The following is a 20,836-nucleotide window of genomic DNA, read 5'->3' as shown; positions in this document are numbered from 1 at the left end:
AATAGGACCCTGGAACCTCTGAAGTAAATGGGGATGAAGATCCCACCACATCTTTTTTTTTCTTTTGCAACAAATCCCACCACATCTCTTCGGTGTATCCCTTTTTCTCCTTGGTGAGTGCATCTCAACTTCTCTCAAAATGCTGACATGACATCGTTATATGCTCCTCTATTAGAGTTGCTACACCGTTTCAAATCGGATACTAGGGAGATCGCTCAGAGTGAGATGCTACTACTCTAGGAGGCTTTGCATTGGCTCTCTTGTTTGGCTCCCGTTTGATGTAGTTATACACTATCTCCAGCTATGGAAGATAATCTTTTCCTAAGACTTGAACCCTCTGAAGCTCAAGATCATGGTTCAGTCCAGTCAGGAACTCGAATATTCCTCTTTCCTCTGTCTGTCATACATTTCGTAAATAATCGGAGCATTGAGTTGGTAATGATCCAACTCTTCTCATTTGCTCATGAGTCTTGTAATATTCCCTAACTGCCATCCCCTCGAACAAGATTTTCTATTTCCTAGTATAGCTGATACTGTAGAGCAATACTGCTTATAAGAATGTGCTTGCTATTATATCACACAGTACTCAAGTTTTGTGAAGAAATAGCAGACCGCTAATGATACTTAGTTGCATGGAATGTTACATGATCGCAAGTTTTCTTAATCTCACTCTCATACTTGGGATCATCAACCTTTGGTTCTTTTATTCTTCTATTTTCCAAATAGTTCGATCAGTCCTACGATCGTGATCTAGAATCCAAGATGGTGTATCTGACCACTTGGGTCTGACGGGGACTCGATATGGTAGTAGAACTGCCAATGATATACTTCAGCCATTATCTAGCCCTAGGCCCCCACAAGAAAGATGCACAAAATTTCTGGTAGGAGCTGAAGGTGGAGAAGGGATCTCATCAACCTTCAGGGAGGTCATTTCCTGAGAAGAGGATTCGACAGGATCCATAACAACAACCAACAACAATTGGCAACCACAACGATAATGGTGAGGACAACGAACAGCAAGTAACCTCCAACACACGGGAAATCAACAACTACCAACACAATATCAATCCACCATTAATAAGAATGTCATGAATCATCCGACAACCACCAACAAGGATTCACCACCTCCAGCCAAGAACTACTAATAACAACCACCACCAACAACAAAGATCATTCACCAAACCGAGGATACCGGCACCACTACCAATGAAGTACCATAAACACAAGGGCACCGCCAAATAACAAATAACATCACCAAACAACCAAGAATCATCAATCGCAGAACAAATGACCACCAACGAGCCGTCAACAATTACCAACAACTCCACCACCGACAATAACTAACAATAATTACCAACAACTCCACCACCGCCAACAACCAACAATCATCACCACCGACAACAACCGACAATCACCACCACCAACCAACCACCAACAATCACTTTCGAAGACTTCAAAAGGCGGTTCTGGGACAAACAAAGGGTCTAGTAAACCCAATAAACATATGAGAAGGAAAGAAGGACCAGCAACCAATGTCCCGGAACCAAAAAGGGATAAAAGGGAAGAGGAAATGAGTTTAGAACATAAATAAAGAGTGGATTAGGGACTGACTTGAAAGGAACACGAAATTAAGAGATGATTTCAACACAAGATTAAAAGAAAATTGATTTGAAAGAGGGGTCTCTGGTTAGGGTTGAAAGAAAATCACATTTAGGAACTTTAGGGTTAGGGTTTTAATTCCAAAAAAAGGGATTGGAATAGGAAAATAGTGAAAAGGGTTGGGCGAAATTGATTGGGAGGGCTATTGAGAGGGGTGGCTAGGGTTGGAGGAGGGATGAAAGGGGTGGCTAGGTTAGAATGAGAGAAATGCAAAAAGGAAGGTTGCGGCTAGGTTTAGGGTTGAGGGGGGCGCGTAGGGCTAGGACAATGGTTAGGTTTGTGTGGAGGAAGAAGATTAGGGAGATAAGAATAGGTGTAGGGTTTATTGAAAAACCCAAAGGGTTAGGGTTAGGTTTGGTTCGGCTAGGGTTGAGAGATCCAAGAAAAGATAAAATAGAGGAAAGAAGAACACTACGAGGTACCTTAAGGAGGGAGGATCACTTCCACCTTTGGCTCTGATACCATGTTATTTTCTTACATGATGATGATGAAATAGAGAAGAGAAGAGAAGATGAGAGAAGAGAAGGAGTGGAGAAGTGCGTGAAAGAGAATTGTCTGCTCTCTCCCACAATTATACACACACACACACATACATAAATATATATTACAACGATAGAAATACCCTTAATGCCATGAATACGTCCAACAGATGCTTTAAATATTGATTGGGTGTAAGAAAAAAAAATCATATCTTTGCTTGATTGACACCTTTTTTGCTTGATTTGTTTGCTCGATCATGTAAGTAAAAACAAGTAGTAGAAGGAAACAAAGGGAAGACCAGAAATAAGAGAGGAAGGAAAACAAATCGTGGAAGTGAATCTATTCCAGTGTGATAGCTCCTTTCTTTTATGCACTTAACATATAAGATATATATTACAAAAACCCAAAGGGTTAGGGTTAGGTTTGGTTCAGCTAGGGTTGATAAATCCAAGAAAAGATAAAAAAGAGGAAAGAAGAACACACTACGAGGTACCTTAAGGAGGGAGGATCACTTCCACCTTTGTCTCCGATACCATGTTATTTTCTTACATGATGATGATGAAATAGAGAAGAGAAGGGATGGAGAAGTGCGTGAAAGAGAATTGTCTGCTCTCTCCCACAATATTATATATATATATATATATATATATATATATATATATATATAGAGAGAGAGAGAGAGAGAGAGAGAGAGAGAGAGAGAGAGAGAGAGAGTTCCTACACACATGTGTAGATAAGTTATCTACACACTAGCTTAAAATACAGTGGGGGCCACATTATTTGGGTGATCCAAACCATTCATTTTTAAGGCCCTCACATAGATAGGGTGTCCACAAAAAATCAGATCCATAGGATCATCCTAACCATTCGAACTGTGGAGGCAAAAAATGGACTAATTTGTGAAGGTTTAAAGACATCCATTTTACCTCCACAAATCGTAGGGTTGGGATGATCCTATGGATCTGATTTTTTGTAGATAGCCTATCTATGTGAGGGCCTTTAAAATGGATGGCTTGGATCACCCAAACAATGTGGGCCCCCACTTTATTTTAAGCTAGTGTGTAGAGAACTCTCTACACGTATGTGTAGGAACCGTTTTCTCATATATATATATATATATATATATATATATATATATTACAATGATAGAAATATATATATATATATAAAGATATATATTACAATGATAGAAATACCCTTAATGCCATGAATACGTCCAACAGATGCTTTAAATATTGATTGGGTGTGAGAAAAAAAAAATCATATTTGACCGGTTTGCTTGATCGACACCTTTTTTGCTTGACTTTTTTGCTCGACCGTGCAAGTGAGAACAAGTAGTAGAAGGAAAGAAAGGGAAGACCAGAAATAAGAGAGGAAGGAAAAAAAATCGTGGAAGTGAATCTATTCCCGTGTGCTAGCTCCTTTCTTTTATTCACTTAACATATAAGATATAAATTACAAAAATGCCCCATCACTTAATAAGTAAACCAAGGTTTTAAATTTTGGTTTCGGTTTCCACAGAAACGGAAATGTCCCCGTTTCGGTTGGAAATTTCTTTGGAAATCATGTAAAATCACATAAACATATGGAAACTATTCAACGTATTCTGACCTCCATTGGAGAAGAGATGAATAAGAGAAGAGGTGGAAGAGAAATAGAGAAAAGATAGATCTATCTCTCCCTTTCATAATATGTATTGTATATTCATGAGACTAGGGTTACATGCGATAAGACAAGAATGCCCCTCATCGGGTACTCTAATTATACCGCTCCTCCAACGCTCCCCCTCGGAGTGCATATATCATACAACCCCATCTTGTTACAAATGTTAGTCAACTTCAACATTCTAAGAGATTTAGTAAACACATCAGCTAACTGATCTCCTGATCCAGCCCAATCTTTACTGTACATATCTCCCCACTCTGTATCTTCCGACTAATAAAATGGCAATCTACCTCAATGTGTTTAGTCCGCTCATGAAAAACTAGGTTTGAGGCAATGTGAACACTAGCTTTATTATCACACTACAAGTCTAGAGACGAAGAGGGAATACCAATTTCAGACATAAATGACTTTAACCAGGTCTACTCTCCATAGATATGTGCCATTGCTCAATACTCAGCCTCTGCACCAGATCTAGCCACTACATCCTGCTTCTTGCTTCGCAATGACACTAAGTTTTCCCCAACAAATGTGCAATATCCTGTAGTTGATCGTCTATCTTCAGAAGACCTTGCCCAGTCTGCATCGGTGAATCCTTCAAGGTTCAAGCGGTCATGTCTCTTAAAGAACAATCCTTTATCGGGAGCCTTCTTCAAGTGTCAAACAATTTGGGTAACTGCAGCCCAATGAGGTGTACGTGGTGAGCTCATAAACTGACTCATAACTCCCACTGCAAAGGAAATGTCTTGACTAGTCCCTGTCAAGTAGATAATTTTACCAACTAGCCTCATGTATCCACCTGGATCCTCTGACAAATCCCCTTGATCAGGATAAAGCTTCATATTAGGATCCACAAGCACTTCAGCTGGCTTCACTCCCAAAAAACAAGTCTCTTCTAGTATGTCCAGCACCTATTTCCTCTGAGACAAGGACAGTCCTCCTTGTGAATAAGCTACCTCAACTCCAAGAAAGTATCTAAGGCGGCCAAGATCCTCAGTGCAAATTTTTTTTTCCTGAAGGAATGCCTTTAGTCTTTGAATACCTTCCCTATCACTTCCGGTGATGATAGTATCATCTACTTAGAGAATCAAGAAAATACACCCATCACCTGAATGAGAGCTAAACACTGAGTGATCAACTACATACTGCCTCATGCCAAATCTCAGAACAGCTTCACTAAATCTCCCAAACCACGCTTTTGGAGATTATTTTAGCCCATAGATGGCTTTACGCATACCGATATCTAATTCTCCCCTGAGCGACATACCCTGGAGGTTGCTTCATGTAAACTTCTTCGTCGAGATCACCATGTAGGAAGACATCTTTGACATCAAGCTGATAAAGTGGCCAACTCTTATTCACAGTTAATAGGATCATAATTCGCACAGAAGGAATCTTGGCAACTGGGGAAAATGTCTCAGTATAGTCGACTCCAAAAGTTTGGGTGTAACCCTTTGCTACCAATCATGCCTTTAACCTTTCAACTGTTCCATCTGGCACGTACTTGACTGTATACACCCAACGACAACCAACTGTTTGTGCACCAGGGGGTAATGAAACCAGATCCCATGTATGATTAGAATGTAGGGCATCTATCCCTATATCTATGGCAGCATGCCAACTTGGATGAGCAAGAGCCTCTCCAGTAGACCTCGGTAAAGTAACAGAAGATAACAAAGACAAAAATCCACGATAAATAGAAGAAAGCCGATCATACGAAAAAAATGAAAAATCGGGTGAGCAACCGTACAGGAACGTGTACATGAAGCTACCGGAGAATCAACAGAAATGAAGGTAGATGGAACATCATTTACCTGGGAAGGACGTATGGATCTTCCCGGCTGAGAGGTTGATGGTTCGGGTGAAGGAGGGTGGACGGTCTGTTTAAGCCCACAGGTATCAACCTGCAGTGGAGAGGATGTAGGATCCATGGAAATAGGGGGAATAGAAAGAGGTAAGCGAGTGGCATCGGCAACACCATCTGCAGATGAAGAGAAGTACAGGGTGGACTCAAAGGTGACATCCGTAGAAACATACAGCTTGCGTAAACGAGGATTGTAACATTTATAACCTTTCTGAGTATGAGAATAGCCTAGAAATACACACTTTTTTTGCACGGGGATCCAATTTGTCCAAACCAGGAGACATGCTATGAACAAAACAGACACAGCCAAACACACGAGGAAGCAAAGGAAACAGATCGCTAGAAGCATGTAAAGCACATAATGGGGAATGATTGCCCTAAGACAGACGACGAAAGACAATTAGCCAAAAACCAAGTAGTTAGACAATTAGCCCAAAAACAGAGAATGGGGAGTGATTGCTCAAGACAGAGGACAGAAGACAATTAGCCCAAAAACAAGCAGTTAGAACGTCACCTCACCAAAAAACTTTAGGAACCCTCATTTGAAACTTATGAGTTCGATTCATATCTAAATGTTAGCGAAGTTTCCTCTCGGCTACACCATTTTATTGGAAGGTGTAGGCACAAGATGATTGATGCAAAATACCATGATTATCCAAGAATTCCTGAAGTCCATTACAAAAAAAGAAATACTCACGTGCATTATTAGTGCGCAAACACTTAAGATTAGAATGATATAATGATTATAAATTTCAGCATAAAACTTATGAAATGCAGTAAACACTTCAGAGCGATCTTTTATTAAAAATAGCCATGCCATTCTACAGAAATCATCAACGAAAACAATGAAATATTTGAAACCAAACAACGGCATAGGCCCTTCAAGGTAGCCATTCTTCTTGTTTGCCCGATATCCTTTGAAGACCGAAGATACATCATAGGCCTGCAACCTTAGGCTCCATACTATTCCATAAGAGTGTCTCAGTCACAGCGTCCTCCTGTTGCCACTTAGCATAAGACTTGTCGTCAACATGTGGGGGATCCTTTTCGATATAGTCAAACTTGCCACGGGCGAGAAGCAATGTTCAACTGCCATCCATCACGGCGGATGGTTTGAGCCATCCAGTTTTGATGGATGTCATCTGAATATTCTGAAACTCCGTAGTAGTTGGGGCAAGAGAACTATTAGAAGCATTAGGAGCATCCATAAGCAAACAAACCACAAACAAAGGCAAACACAAACCTCAACGATGAAATTGGTGGCAACAAAGGAGGGTGGGGCGGCTAGGGTTGGGATGGGTTTGGGGTTTTTTGAGTGGTGGTGGTGGTTGTTTGGGGAAAGGGGTGGGCTGCACTGTTAAGATTAGGTTTAGGGTAAAAAAGGAAAAAAAAGAAAAGAAGATGAAAGGAGAAAAGAAGGCGGCACACTATTCCGGAATCAGAATCCTTGGCTATGATACCATGTTCAACGTGTTTTGAGCTCCATTGGAGAAGAGAGAGAGAGAGAAGAGAGGAAGAAGAGAAGAGGTGGATTAGAAAGGGAGAAAATAGAGATCAATCACTCTCCCTATCATAATAAGTATTTTATACTCATGAGACTAGGGTTACATGAGATAAGACAAGAATGCCCCTAATCTGGTACTCAAATTACACCGCTCCTCCACCGGAAACATAGCGGGATACCATATCAGTATGCATTACCTAATTACATTTATATAAATTGCATATGAAATGTGGTGCATGTATTATGTGTAAATATGTATATAGATGATGTGAAATTTGGTATGTACTGAATTATCGGACATTTTAAAAAATGCATGCCTCTAGATGTTCGATATTTTTAAAACATTACGGATGATTGTCTTGCTTATATGATGGTTTGTAAGTGCGTATTTGTGCCTATTTTAGCATTTCTTGCAGTTTCATCTTTAATTTCTAAGATTTTCATTCATGCATTTCTTTTGTTTCAGTTTCGGCTTCATTGGGGATGGAGAAAGAAACATTTCAGGTGTCGATTTCCATGGAAATTTAAAATCGATGTAAACAATAGAGAAAACATAAAATAATAACACTACATATTCCTACTCGTGCATAGTGAAAAAAGAACCTATAAATGCCCTTACATGAGTTGCCTTAGAAGATTGTGACGTGCAGGAGCCCTGGCTCTAGGTGAGCTAGGCGCCAGACAAGGCTAGATACCTCATTCAAGCCTGCTTAAGGGTGTGCCTACGTGAGACCAAGGTTTTAAATTTCGACCGAAATCCGAAAATTTCGGACCGAAATTTCGGGTTTCAGTCAACCCTGAAATCGAAATTGGGTAAACTTGAAACGGTACAAAATTTCGATTCCCTGAAATTTCGAATTTTGATCTTTAATTAATATTTTCCGTTCGAGATCTTGTACGAGATAAAATATTATTTGATTTGATTTTGTTAGATTTCGACTGAAATTTCGGTTTCGGTGAGGGACGAAACGCATTCCGAAACTGAAATTTGAAACCTTGCGTGAGACCCTTCCTAAACGACTTGGGCGCCTCAGAGGGACCCCGTTCAGATCACTATTTGTATTTGAGTCCAACTTGCACTACATCTTCAAACTCAGTTTTTCTAACTAAAACTTGAAGATTTCAATTTTGGTCATGTTTTTAAATTTCGGATGCTACCGAAATGAAATCCACTTGGCTTTGGAAAAATGCAAGATTCCGCCTGAAATTTAGAGATTTCGTCCAAAACAAGTAACTTTTCAGATAAAAAAAGTGAAGAAACTGCCAAAATGTGGACAGTTCGATAGAAACCGTAGCAAAAATCTACTCCACATACAAAAAAGATAAGAACGGGATTCCTTAAAGTTATTTCTTAAAAATGATAAAGATAAAATGAAAAATCAGCGTTGAAGAATCTTACATGTACTTCGTCTGTGATTCTGTACCCAAATGTTTTCGTAATTTTACAAGTTTTTGGTCGAAATTTCGTACTAAAGCGGAAATATTTTTGTTTCGGTGATGATTGAAGGCGGCTCAGTGCACGAGGCTCCTGCCATTAAGGGGTCTGGGGAGGGCTAGATGTACGCAGCCTTACCCCTGCTTTGCAGAGAGGCTGTTTCCGTGACTCGAACCCGTGACCACCAGTTCACAATGGAGCAACCTTACCGTTACTGAAATTTAAAACCTTGGTTTTGGTCTGTGTTAGAAATGGAGTTAGGGTTAGAGAGGAAGAAGAAGAGTAGAGAAGATGAAGAGTCTCCACTAAGGAGCTCCCTCATGTAAATGATGTAAATATAGGCCCAACTAAGGAAACATGTGTACAATGACTATAATACCCTCTAACTCACAAGTAATGCCAAAACTACCCTTACACATTATTCACCACTCCCCCTCAAGCTGGATTGTACAAAGAAAACTACAATAAACAACTAAAAGAACCATACAACAAAAAGATACAACAAAAAGGATAATCATCTCATACACACAGCTAGCTTGGTACAACACGCCTCCTCAAGTTGGTGTGGTGAATACACAATGAAAAGTAGTAATGGCCATAGTGAACACAGCATCAAGATCAACAACCATAAAAAAGGAGCAGCTCTCGCCTAATAAATCTGCGGACCACAAAGGATCAAACAGAGGCACGTCGGCAGGGAAATAACAACAATCCATCGAGCAAAATAAACACCAAAGGCACGCACATGCGCAACAACGAAGTACCACGAGCAGAGACACCAGCTAAACAGCACAACGCTAATAGAAGAACAACCATCAGAAAGGTGATCGGAGCCAACCAACGATGGGGGACACCGTTGTCTTGAGAAAGATAGCCAATCAAAGATGGGAGGCACCATCGCTTGGAGAGAGATAACCAACCAACGATGGGGGACCCACTGCTTGGAGAGACAAGGTCGACGGGGGGACATTGTCGCGTGGAGAGATAACCAACCAACGTGGGGGACATTGTCGTCTGGAGACATGCCCGGCGACATCACGTTGCTTGAAGAGATAACCAACCAATGACAGGGGACACCATCGTCTGGAGAGATATGGTCGACGGGGGACATCGTCGCCTAGAGAGATATGACCGACCAACGATGGGGGACACTGTAGTCTGGAGAGATAAGATCGACGACGGACAACACGTCGCCTGAAGAGATAAGGCCAAAAGCCACTATAGCGACCGAGCATATAGCCAGACAATGAGAGGTGGATTGCAACGTAAACATCGATGAGTGTGTAAAACTACGCAAGGAAACTACACATACGTGTAGAAGCACCAACAAAAAGGATGCGGAAGAAACTAACTAAGAAACGAATCACCAACAACACAAAGAACTAATTAATCAACCAAGAATGGTGAAGAACATCAACTAGAAAAGACAACAAGACTGAATAGGAAGAACAACCACCAGCACGAACCACCAAACAAAGGCTAACAAGGTGGCGATACTACATCATGTGGAAGGAGACTACAACAACATGATAACAAAAGACAACTCAAGCCAACACTAAGACAACACGCCATCCATGGAACTACATGGGGTCTTCAACAATCCCCACAAGTTGAGGCCGAGGGCCTTCAACTTGCAGTGAAAAGAACACAACCAAGGCACAACACCTCTCTTAGACATGTGATCAAACACTTGGTGTGCGCCTTAAAGAACAACACAAAGGCATATAAGCCAAAAAAAATATAGAAAAGGGAAAATAAAGGCTTAGGGTGGAGTTTTGGGAATGGAAATGATTTTGGGGAGTAGATCTAAATAAAGACAAAGGCCATAGAAGCCAAAAAAAAAAATAGAAAAGAGAAAATAAAGGGTGAGGATGGAGATTTGAAAATGAAAAAGGGCTTTGGGGTTGAGATTGGGGGAGAATGTGGAGGTTTGAGGCAAACCGAGAAAGAAGAATATGAGATTTGTTTCTTTTTCTTTTTATTTTTATTTTTGTGTTTTTGGGAGCATGCCAAAAGAGAAAGCGAGGATTTGGGAGTACGTCAAAGGAAGGAAAAAGAGTGCAGGGTTTATGTTTGCGCAAATGCGCTAATGCGAGAGAGAAGGGGTTTTGCGAGAGGGACAAATAGAGTGATTTCCGAGAGAGCGAGATATGAAGAGAGATTTGAGGGACGAGAGAGAGATTTTCGAGAGTGAAATATGGCAAAGTTGGGTTTTATGGAAAATAAAAAAAAGGAGGTTGGACTGAGAGATTTTAGGGTCTCCTTTTTTACGGGGGGAGAGAGAGAGAGAGAGAGAGAGAGAGAGAGAGAGAGAGAGAGAGAGAATCTAGGGAGAGATTTTAGGGATTTTGAAAACAAAAAAGGAAAACCCTTGCGCAAAATACCGTGGGGGGAGAGATGCGCAAGATTTGGTTTTGCGCAAACCCAACTGAAAAAAAGGAAAAAGAAGAGGCTGTGATAGAGAGAGATTGGCGCGTGAGAGTGAGAGAGAAAATGTCGTGGATGGAGGGAGATGGCTCTTCTTTGTTCCTTCTTCCTTTTTGATGATAAGACCTAAAGCTTTGATACCATGTTAGAAATGGGGTTAGGGTTAGACAGGAAGAAGAAGAGTAGTAGAGAAGATGAAGAGTCTCCACTTAGGAGCTCCCTCATGTAAATGTACATATAGGCCCAACTAGGGCAACATGTGTACAGTACAATACCCTCTAACTTACAAGTAATGCCTAAACTACCCTTACACATTATTCAACCGTGTGTATAGTCAAACCTCGTCGAGTTAATGAAAATTTGATGAGTTTTTGCAATACTGAATCGAGTTTTTTCTTGGATTTTAAATATCAACTTACAGCCTTACAGGTACTACTGGACTTGAGTCTTGATTGAGTCAATTAAAATTCATAATTCTTTTACGAAGTCTAGGAGATAGAATGCATTCGGGAACTAGCGTATCATAATGATTTTCAATCTACATGTCATGATCTTTTCTCATAGAATAAGCAATGATAATAATCTAGCCAAGGTTTTGAATTTCAGTTTCGGTTTCGGTCGCTACGGAAATGGAAACGTTGGATTCGGTTTGAAATTTCGTTGTAAATCTTGTAAAATCAAGAAAACATAATGAAACATATGCAAAACGTAAAAATTGAAGATAAACTTTGGGAGAAATGCTAGAATAAGCACAAATACACACTTAGAAAATCTTGCAAAGCATTTTAAAATTCCAAAATTACCCTTTGCCCCCGTCCCCCTTTCTTAAATTTCCTTATTTTCATAAAGGGGGGAAAATGACTTTAATGCAATTGTTTTACCCTTTCAGTCAAAACACAATTCAGCAGTCCCTTCCCAATATCGCAATTGGTCCCTTTCAAAACATGTTTGAAGAAACTCCTAGTTTTAGGGATTTTTTCAAAATCCGTTTCTTTGTGTTTTCTCAGCTCATGGAGATTTTTTAGGGATTTTTAGAGATTTCGTAGATTTTGGTATGCTTTTCTCTCTATCTCCATTTCAATCTCTGAATCTTCATCTCAATCTCTCTCAATCTCACCGTGTCTTGGTCTTTCTCCCTCTCTCGGTCTCTCGGATCTCTATCTCAAGTTCACACAGAAGTTTTCAAGTGATTTTTCCTTCTTTTCCTTGCCTAAGGTACTCTCTCTCTCTCTCTCTCACACACACAGATTTTCTCTAGACATTACCAAGGCTGTTCTGATGTGGATCCAATATAAATGTGATTTCATATAGTTTGATGGTATCAACTCCTCTAAACTCAGAGCCACAGGAATACAGGATTCATGGTCAAAGCATATTTAGTAGATGGGTTCACTACTGTGGTCTGAACTGCAATCTTGGAAGCAAGCAAATTCTGGGGCATGTTGAGAGTGAACTGGGACTGTGTGGACTCCCCAAACATTGTGTATCCCATTTTAGCAACTCCAGCATACATTACGGTGCACACATTTAGATTTGTGCCATAAGAAACAAGACAAAGTTCACGGTACTCAAGTGATGAAGGGAATCCATTATAAACTTTGAACATTTTCCATCAAAGCTCATCTACAAATGGATTGAATATTGGTGAAATAAACAATTGTGTAATTTCAACAAAATTGCTAAGCCAATAGATCACTTACTCTTCCGTAAAAGAAGCAAAACCATTGTGGGTATACATCATAGATGACAGTGAATGGAACTGGAAACCATTGATTAGATATTCCACAACTCACAATGACCAAAATAAACCGAGAGATATTGCCACTCACAATCGGTTCTCAAAGTCTAAAACAAACAGGGCCTGAGAGAGACAAACATTGAGATAAGTAGCTGGACTTTGACCATTTGCAATGATGAAAAGATTTCAATTTCATAACTACAATTTTTAAATAGCCTTCTGTGTTTTAATCTGTATTTATTGGAATTGGACACTTTGTAATTTCTTCAATTGCAATCATCAGTGAATGAGCTGCAGGTTAGTTAAAATCCACAATAAAATTTAAGGTTCTGGGCTGAGTTCCTATAATTGTTTTTTTTAAAAAAGAAAATTCCTTACCCCCACACCCCAGAGTAAATTCCTGGCTCCGTCCCTATGTCTATATATGTATGTATACATATGTATAATGTATACATACATGTGTGTGTGTGTGTGTGAGGAATGCAGACTCACAGGTACCCTTGGAAAAAATGGGTGAACGGGGCCTTATTGGTCAACGGCCATTTAGGATGACGCAGAAAATCACGATCGTAACTGTCATAAATGCCTATTGACCAATGGGGGCTCCCTTTGACCCCTTTTTCTGCAAGGGTACCTGTGAATCTAGCATTCCTCTCTCTCTCTCTCTCTCTCTCTCTCTCTCTCTAGACACACACACACACACACACACACACACACACGAAGTCCTATAGTAGTTGGGCTTTTGGTATTTGTGGAGCAGAAATGCCCTACAATAGGAATCAAACATCCATGATTCTATTTATTTATTTAATTTTTCTCTTGATCATACGTAATTATCGTGACTAGTGGGGTAGGATTGACCTGCTATAAAGGACCCACTTTTTGAATTTCTGAATGCTTGATTGAGTTTCAAACTTAAGGCAACGGCAAAAACACGTCATACTGCTGCCATGGAATTTTTATGTATGCAGTATTTGCCTCACACCAATTCCTTTACTTCCTGTGTTCTTATCCAGTAAAACATGATTTTATGAATGTGAACTTCCATATGTTGCATCTGTGGAATTATTTTAAGTGATTTGTTGGACATCATTTAAAGCTAATTTCATGTTTCATTTTTTCCCTTTAAGGTCGTGGAGGATTTGAAGCTAGTGAGTCATGTTAAAGATGTATTTGGTTTGCTTCAAAATTCCTCAGCATCATTTCTTTCTGATTATATGAACTATACAATGAGGAATATCATAAATCCGGTAGGTCATATCGCTTGTTTTGGGGATCTCTATTTGGAAAGTCATATTGTTACGAGCCACTGATATAGCTTTCCTTTAAAACAGTCAGAATTATTGGTGGAAAGGTCATCTTTGGAAGTTTCAAATGGTTTCTCATGCACAGAAGGTCAGGTGATGAGCAATCCAGACATTTCTCCTTACTTATTACACTCTTCAGGAAAATACAATGATCTCTCTCAGGATATTATTCCACTACGTGATTTCCATCCAAGGAAGGTAGTTCCTGTGGCTGAACATTTGACATCTGAATCACCAACAACTGGAAATGGTGGAAATGTTAACCATTTGGGCAATACAAATTTGAAAGAGGTAGGGCTGCCAGTTGAGATGCCTAAAGTTGACCATTCTTTGTTGCCTTTGGTCCGTGACTTGCCAACTTGGGATACAAACAACTATGATAGTTTCTTCTTTGTCGAAGATGAGGGGCTGAACTCGCGTAAGCCATTGGATACGCGGCTAAAAAATCATTTAGAGAAGAAACCAAAGTCTCTCACCAATGTAAGTTGTATCGACATTGTGAGGGCTCCCTTAAAGTTCCCTGCTGGTTGCGAGCTACAGGAAGCCCTTGGATCGGCATTTAAGAAAGATGAGGGTGTTCATGTTTGGAGTGAGGCAGGGATGAGAGAGATTGATGGCCTTTATGAGCCTCATGATGGCGTGGTTAGTATCTTGTCAACACCTTCATGTGGGTCAGAACACCTTCTAGAGTCCGTGGTGGCTAATGTTTGCCCTGTTGCTAGTAATTTTGCAAGTGAGAATTCGTTCTGTAAATCTTCCATGTCATTATCCACAGCTATAAATAGACCACAGTCTCCTAACCATATCGAGCATGGTAGCAGTGGAGTAGGTGGACAAATTCAGTCATTTTCTTTCTTGGCTGAAAAGGATAATACTCCAAGCATATGTAGTGGGTTATCAGAGACACAAACAGAGCCAGCTAAACTTAACAGAAGGAGGGCTAAACCTGGTGAAAGTTATAGACCTAGGCCAAGAGACAGACAGCTGATCCAAGATCGTGTTAAGGAGTTGCGAGAGATCGTGCCCAATGGGTCTAAGGTAACTCTTTTCTTAAATAATATTTAAAGGTGCCCTTTTTTTTTTCTTACCTGTGCTGCTCTGAAAATCCGATGTGATTGTGCAGTGCAGTATTGATGCGTTGTTGGAGCGTACAATCAAGCACATGCTCTTTCTACAAAGTGTCACTAGCCATGCTGACAAGCTAAAGCGATTTGCGGAATCAAAGGTATACCTTCCCATGGTTTTAAATTTTGGCAGAAATACTGAAATTTCCGATTCCGTCCGGGACTGAAATTTAAAAAATTTGGCCCAAATAATAAGGTTTTCATTGAAATTTCCACCAAAATCAAAATTGCCACCGAAATTTTGTTTTCGGCTGAGGCCGAAACCGAAACCGAAACCGAAATTTCAATCCTTGTACCTTCCTAATCATTACCTTACTGGCTGGCTCTATCACTCACACATGGGCTTGACATGGAATGGATCAACATTTAGATTTTGAATTATAGTAGATCTTCCAACTTATTCAAAGAAATGTTGCTGGTACATGGAGAGGATCTTCCAACTTATTCAAAGAAATGTTGCTGGTACATGGAGAGTGGTGGGAGGGAATACAATCTAGTAAACAGATGAAGTGTGACAGAACCACCCAGGAAATAGCTGTAATGTTCTGCATTTGTGGTGCAGTTTTTGTTCCTTGTGGGAAAGGTTCCAATTACACTTTTGTCATGCTAGGTGGTGTTTATCAATTAAATCACAGGTATAGTTATTTGTGAGACTGTTCTTTTGGACAAGCCCAAAAAGTATTGATGAAATTACTAAAATATTTGAATTTTGTTAGTGTAGGGTTCGCAACAAATTTCACATGCATGAAAAAGAGAATCACACACATAAAATGTATTGAGATCAAATTTCCCTCTTTGCGAGAAGAGGTTTTATTAATTTTGGTGGGGATCGTACACTTCCGGCTCTATCGGCTGTTAATTACATTTCTTGAAGAAAGAAAACACCTCTGATTATCCATCAAGAGGTTCCTTATCTAAATATAACTTTTGATTATCATCCCAAAAAATAAGCTTTATGGAAACTCTTGGTGAATGCGAGTTTCCTTTAGTACTGGAGAGAGTGAATTTGACTCTATGATGATTTTTGTTTCTGAGTTATTTTCGACTTTTTTGGTAAAATATTCTCACAGAAGAGAGAAACCTTTGAGTCGTCTCAGATGATTTTATTTAGAATCTTTTGTAAGAGAGTTCTCCGCAAGAACTCTCTTGAGTCATTTCATCTTTCTCCTTGATCTCGGCAGAGAAAAGTCTTCTTTTCCTTTTTAGCCTTCTGGAAGAGACTTAATAGGTTTTCTTTATTATTTTTCTCCCGGATCCTGGCAGAGAAAGGTCTTTTTTTCATATTTTTCCCGGATCTCGGAAGAGAAAGGTCCTCTGGCATCTTTCTCTCGTACACCGGAATAGAAAGGTTTTCTGGCATCTTTCTCCCGTGGACAAGAAGAGAAATGTGTTCTGTCATCTTTCTCCCATACACCAGAAGAGAAATGTCTTCTTTCATCTTTCTCTTGTACACCAGAAGAGAAATGTCTTCTGACATCTTTCTCCCGTAGACCGGAAGAGAAAGGTCTTCTGGCATCTTTCTCCTGTACACCGGAAGAGAAATGTCTTCTTTCATCTTTCTCCCGTACACCCGAAGAGAAATGTCTTCTGGCATCTCTCTCCCGTACACCGGAAGAGAAATGTCTTCTTTCATCTTTCTCCTGTACATCAGAAGAGAAGGGTCTTCTGGCATCTTTTTCCTGTACACCGGAAGAGAGAGATCTTCTTTCTTTTGAGTCTCTTGAAAGAGATTCAAAAGTACTTCTCTCCTTTTTAGATGAAGTCTGCAAAAATGGAAAGAGAACTGTTAGTTATGGAAATATTTACATTTTCTTTCTTTCTCTCTTTACTTCGTTTGCTCTTCCTTTCTGTAACCTTTTTTTTTCTTTCCCAGATTAGATCTCTATTTATAGAACTCTCTTGAAGTGGTTCGTAACTGCCACCTCACCCCTTATCTTTTAACTTCACGATCTCCACTTCCCATTTTGTGGGGAGTTACGTAATTTCTTTTTTTTTTAATAAAAAAGTGGATGACTCACTTCTTCCTTTGCGAGAGTTACTTTATTCCTAAAATTTAGGGATTTCTCTTCCCTTAGTCTTAGGCTCCTTTTTTTTGTTCTCTTTATTAAAGTACTTTAAGTTTATATTTATCTTTTTTCACTTTAGGGAATAACGTAATGTGCAGCCACCCCTTTTCTTTCCCTTCTCATTTTACAAAGAGATTTTACTATTATACACTTTTTTATAAAATTTCGAGTCCACCATGTAGTTAGCATCTTTTTTGAAGAAACACATTTACTTCAGAAAGGGGATGTTTATAAATTATTCAGGGATATGTAGCTGTAAACTATGGAGATTAGGATAGGATCTTCTTGTCATCCTCATTTCTGCGTAGTTTATAATTTCAACGGCATGTGTCATTTTATTGAGAAAGTATGTTTGTTTCAGAAATTTCTTCAGTAAATTAGTGAATATAGATGTAATTTGTGTGTACAACAGAGAGAATGAGTTCACTCTACGGCTAAAGAACCAACTATTCTTTACTTTTTGATAAAGGTGACTTTATTGATAGAAAATAAACGTAGCTGATGGGTGGAGGGACAAGGTGTCCCCTCTATGGAAAGAAAGTTACCAACTATTCTTTACTTGAGTAAATGCATGTGGATTTGAAAGAAAAGGTAATTGCTAACGAGATATGAATTTTTTCCTCCCTTCCTCTTGTCATAATTGACACTAAGGCTCCGTTCCTTCCGACGTAAAAATGGACGTAAAATTTGTTTTATGTTTATGGCCGACCCCAACTAGTTTGGGACAAAGGCTTTGTTGAGTTGAGTTGAGTTGAGTGTTCATTTTTACAACATAAAACAAATTATACGTCCATTTTTAAGTCGAAAGGAATGGAGCCTAAAAGGTCCTCCAGAATAATCTGAGTCAACTTATAATTTTCTTCCACTGTAGCTGGATACTTTTTAGCTTTATCTCAGCTGAATTACCCCCGGAATTTATCGCGAAGATCAACTCCCTGTGTTGCTTTTTATTTCATTTGGGATGTCTCATGTGTAAGAAAAGAATTCCTTATATTTTTCAAATCTCCAGCTACATGCTAAGGGAATCCATTTCCCGGGAACTTGGAGTAATGAGCGGAATGCAAGCTGGGCTCTAGAGGTCGGAAGCCAGTCCAAAGCTTGTCCGATAATATTAGAGAATCAGAACATGAATGGGCAAATGCTTGTTGAGGTCTGTAACAAGGGAAACAGAAATAACTGCAGGATTTATTTACATATATTTTAATTTCTTTCCTTTTTTTCCTTATGATGCTATTCTTGTCCAATGGTGTAGATGTTGTGTGAGGAATGCGGCCTTTTCCTTGAGATAGCCGAGGTCCTTAGAGGCTTGGGTTTGACTATCTTAAAAGGGGTAACGGAATCCCGTGCTGATGAGACATGGGCATGTTTTGTAGTTGAGGTACAATTCTAAACACAAATGAATGAATTATAATATGATTCTTATGTCTATTTAGTTCATATAAATTACATGTTCAAGAGTTATGATATTTGTTTCATTTTTCTATTTATATTCATACTGTGTCCTAAGTTTTCATCTGCATTCTAACCGGTGATTTTTATTTTCTGCAATGTACATGAGCGAATTGTGAGACAGTCACTTGATCTCTTGAAGCCTAGAAACAGAGGTGTAAAATGGGAGTATCTGATACAATAAAGATGTTACATCTATGTTATAAGTTTATAATGAAGCCTGGAAATAGAGGTGTAAAATGGGAGTATCTGATACAATAAAGATATTACATCTATATTATAAGTTTATGATGAATAGAAGTGGTTGCATGGTAGGAACAAAGGTTTTAAATTTTGGTTTCGGTCGGCATAGAAATGGAAACATTTCGGTTCGGTGGAAATCTTGTAATATCACAGAAACGTATGGAAACATATGCAAATGATGAAATTTTAAGATGAAACATTGGGAAATGCTAGAATAAACACAAATACATATTTAGAAACCATCACATAAGCAAGAAAGACATCCATAATTGCTTAATTACATCTAGCACCTAGTGATATGCATTTTAGCACATGTTTCGAATGATAAAGTAAATAAAGTAGTACAATGTAATGAAGTATAAGAAAGCACAATGACTAGTCTCTCCTCCAAGGACCCCAACTCGGTATCAATACCACAGAGTTATGGGGTATTATTGGTCCCATACCGTTTTGACATCCAATGCATAAGAGAGAATTATTTTGCTGTGCAGTTCAATGATGTTAAATATTTTCCATTTTATTTAATTTTAAACTGCAAAAAGAATTGTGTCCTAGTTAGTCTATATTTTAAGTTCATTATGTGGAAGAAATTAGAGGGCGAGCCTTGGCGCAACGGTAAGGTTGGTCCATTGTGACCTGGTGGTCACGGGTTCGAGTCACGGAAACAGCCTCTCTGCAAAGCAAGAGTAAGGCTGCGTACATCTAGCCCTCCCCAGACCCCGCAATGGCGGGAGCCTTGTGCACTGGGCCGTCCTTTTATGTGGAAGAAATTAAATTTAAACCCATTGGATCTAAACTAAACCCAAATGACTTAAATTTAAGAATCCTAGACATTTTCACCGTATAAAAAGATACCATATATGAATTCAAAGGCCAGTAAAGTGGAAGTATGCAAACCATTTAATTGCTTATACTGTTCAGTCCCAAAATGCCCTCACTCATTAGATCACAGATCTTCTACCTCACCTACACTATTAATTGCATCCAGTTAATTAGATTACAATTTTACAGCCTTGAGTAAATATTTATAGTTTTATACTATTGATTCTCAAACTACTCTCACCCATCAGATGACAAATCTTCTTCCCTAGTTCCATAATCCCTTCTGTTCATTATTTTTGCAATTTTGTAACCCTGTTTAAGTATTTATAATTTACATTTAATTTTGGGTCCAATAATCACTTTTGGACTCTCAATTGGTTTGCGCCTAAACAAGTTGAAATATTCATAATCCAAAACTGATTCTTGGACTCAAATTTATGTTTAATTTTGGGTCCAATAATCAGTTTTGGACTCAATCGATTCTCAAAATCCAAAACAAACTGGGCCTAAACAAGTTGAAATATTCATGAACATTACAATTCTATTGGATATTTTGCATCAATGGAATCTATTGAAAATTGCAATATAAATGTGTTTGTTTATATAATAATGAACTAAATCTATTATTGCCTATGCATTCTGAAATGGGGTGACCTGTTTAATGTAGGGGATGGGAAACAGAGGCTTGCAGAGAATCGATATCTTATGGCCACTTATGCGCTTGTTGCAACCCAAGGCAATTATCTGATGGTTACCAGTTAATCAACATGGGGTGATCACCACATATTTTCTCTCGTAGATGCTTTGAGTCGGCTTTTAGTTTACGACTATGATAAGGCATTTCAAGCTTATTACACCCTACTTTTGAATATTTTCTATTGATTGTTTGCTCACCAAACTTCTTTGTTTCTCCATTTGAATATGGATACAATTTTACTTTGGTTGTGCTTGTTTATGCCTTGTTCATTTAAGAGATTGTTTGAGCATAAGAAATTTCCAATGACTGTTTTGAGGGAATGCTATATTTTCTATAATGTTAATTGTCTATCTTTGCTA

General features: G+C 39.0%; 1 protein-coding gene across 7 annotated transcripts in view; it reads left to right on the top strand.

Moving 5' to 3' along the window:
* The window catches only part of LOC143882342 (transcription factor EMB1444-like), a 29,448-nt gene extending 8,612 nt beyond the window's left edge, over window positions 1-20,836 (top strand). For 3 of the 7 annotated variants that reach the window (XM_077385887.1, XM_077385886.1, XM_077385885.1), the window contains exons 6-11: window positions 13,900-14,019; window positions 14,104-15,114; window positions 15,200-15,301; window positions 18,276-18,416; window positions 18,519-18,644; window positions 20,448-20,836. In XM_077385887.1, coding sequence (XP_077242002.1) covers window positions 13,900-14,019; window positions 14,104-15,114; window positions 15,200-15,301; window positions 18,276-18,416; window positions 18,519-18,644; window positions 20,448-20,528 — 1,581 coding nt within the window. In that variant the 3' untranslated portion in view covers window positions 20,529-20,836. Of the gene's footprint in view, window positions 1-13,899; window positions 14,020-14,103; window positions 15,115-15,199; window positions 15,302-18,275; window positions 18,417-18,518; window positions 18,645-20,447 lie in introns of those variants that run through there. The other 4 variants (XM_077385890.1, XM_077385889.1, XM_077385888.1 and 1 more) reach the window with 2 other exon arrangements.

This window comes from Tasmannia lanceolata, unplaced genomic scaffold (genome assembly GCF_043159265.1).
Source record: "Tasmannia lanceolata isolate RefF3 unplaced genomic scaffold, GAP_Taslan_0.1 ptg000007l, whole genome shotgun sequence".
Classification (NCBI taxonomy): domain Eukaryota; kingdom Viridiplantae; phylum Streptophyta; class Magnoliopsida; order Canellales; family Winteraceae; genus Tasmannia; species Tasmannia lanceolata.
The sequence above is the reverse complement of the archived record's forward strand: the minus strand, read 5'-3'. Positions and strand labels throughout refer to the sequence as shown.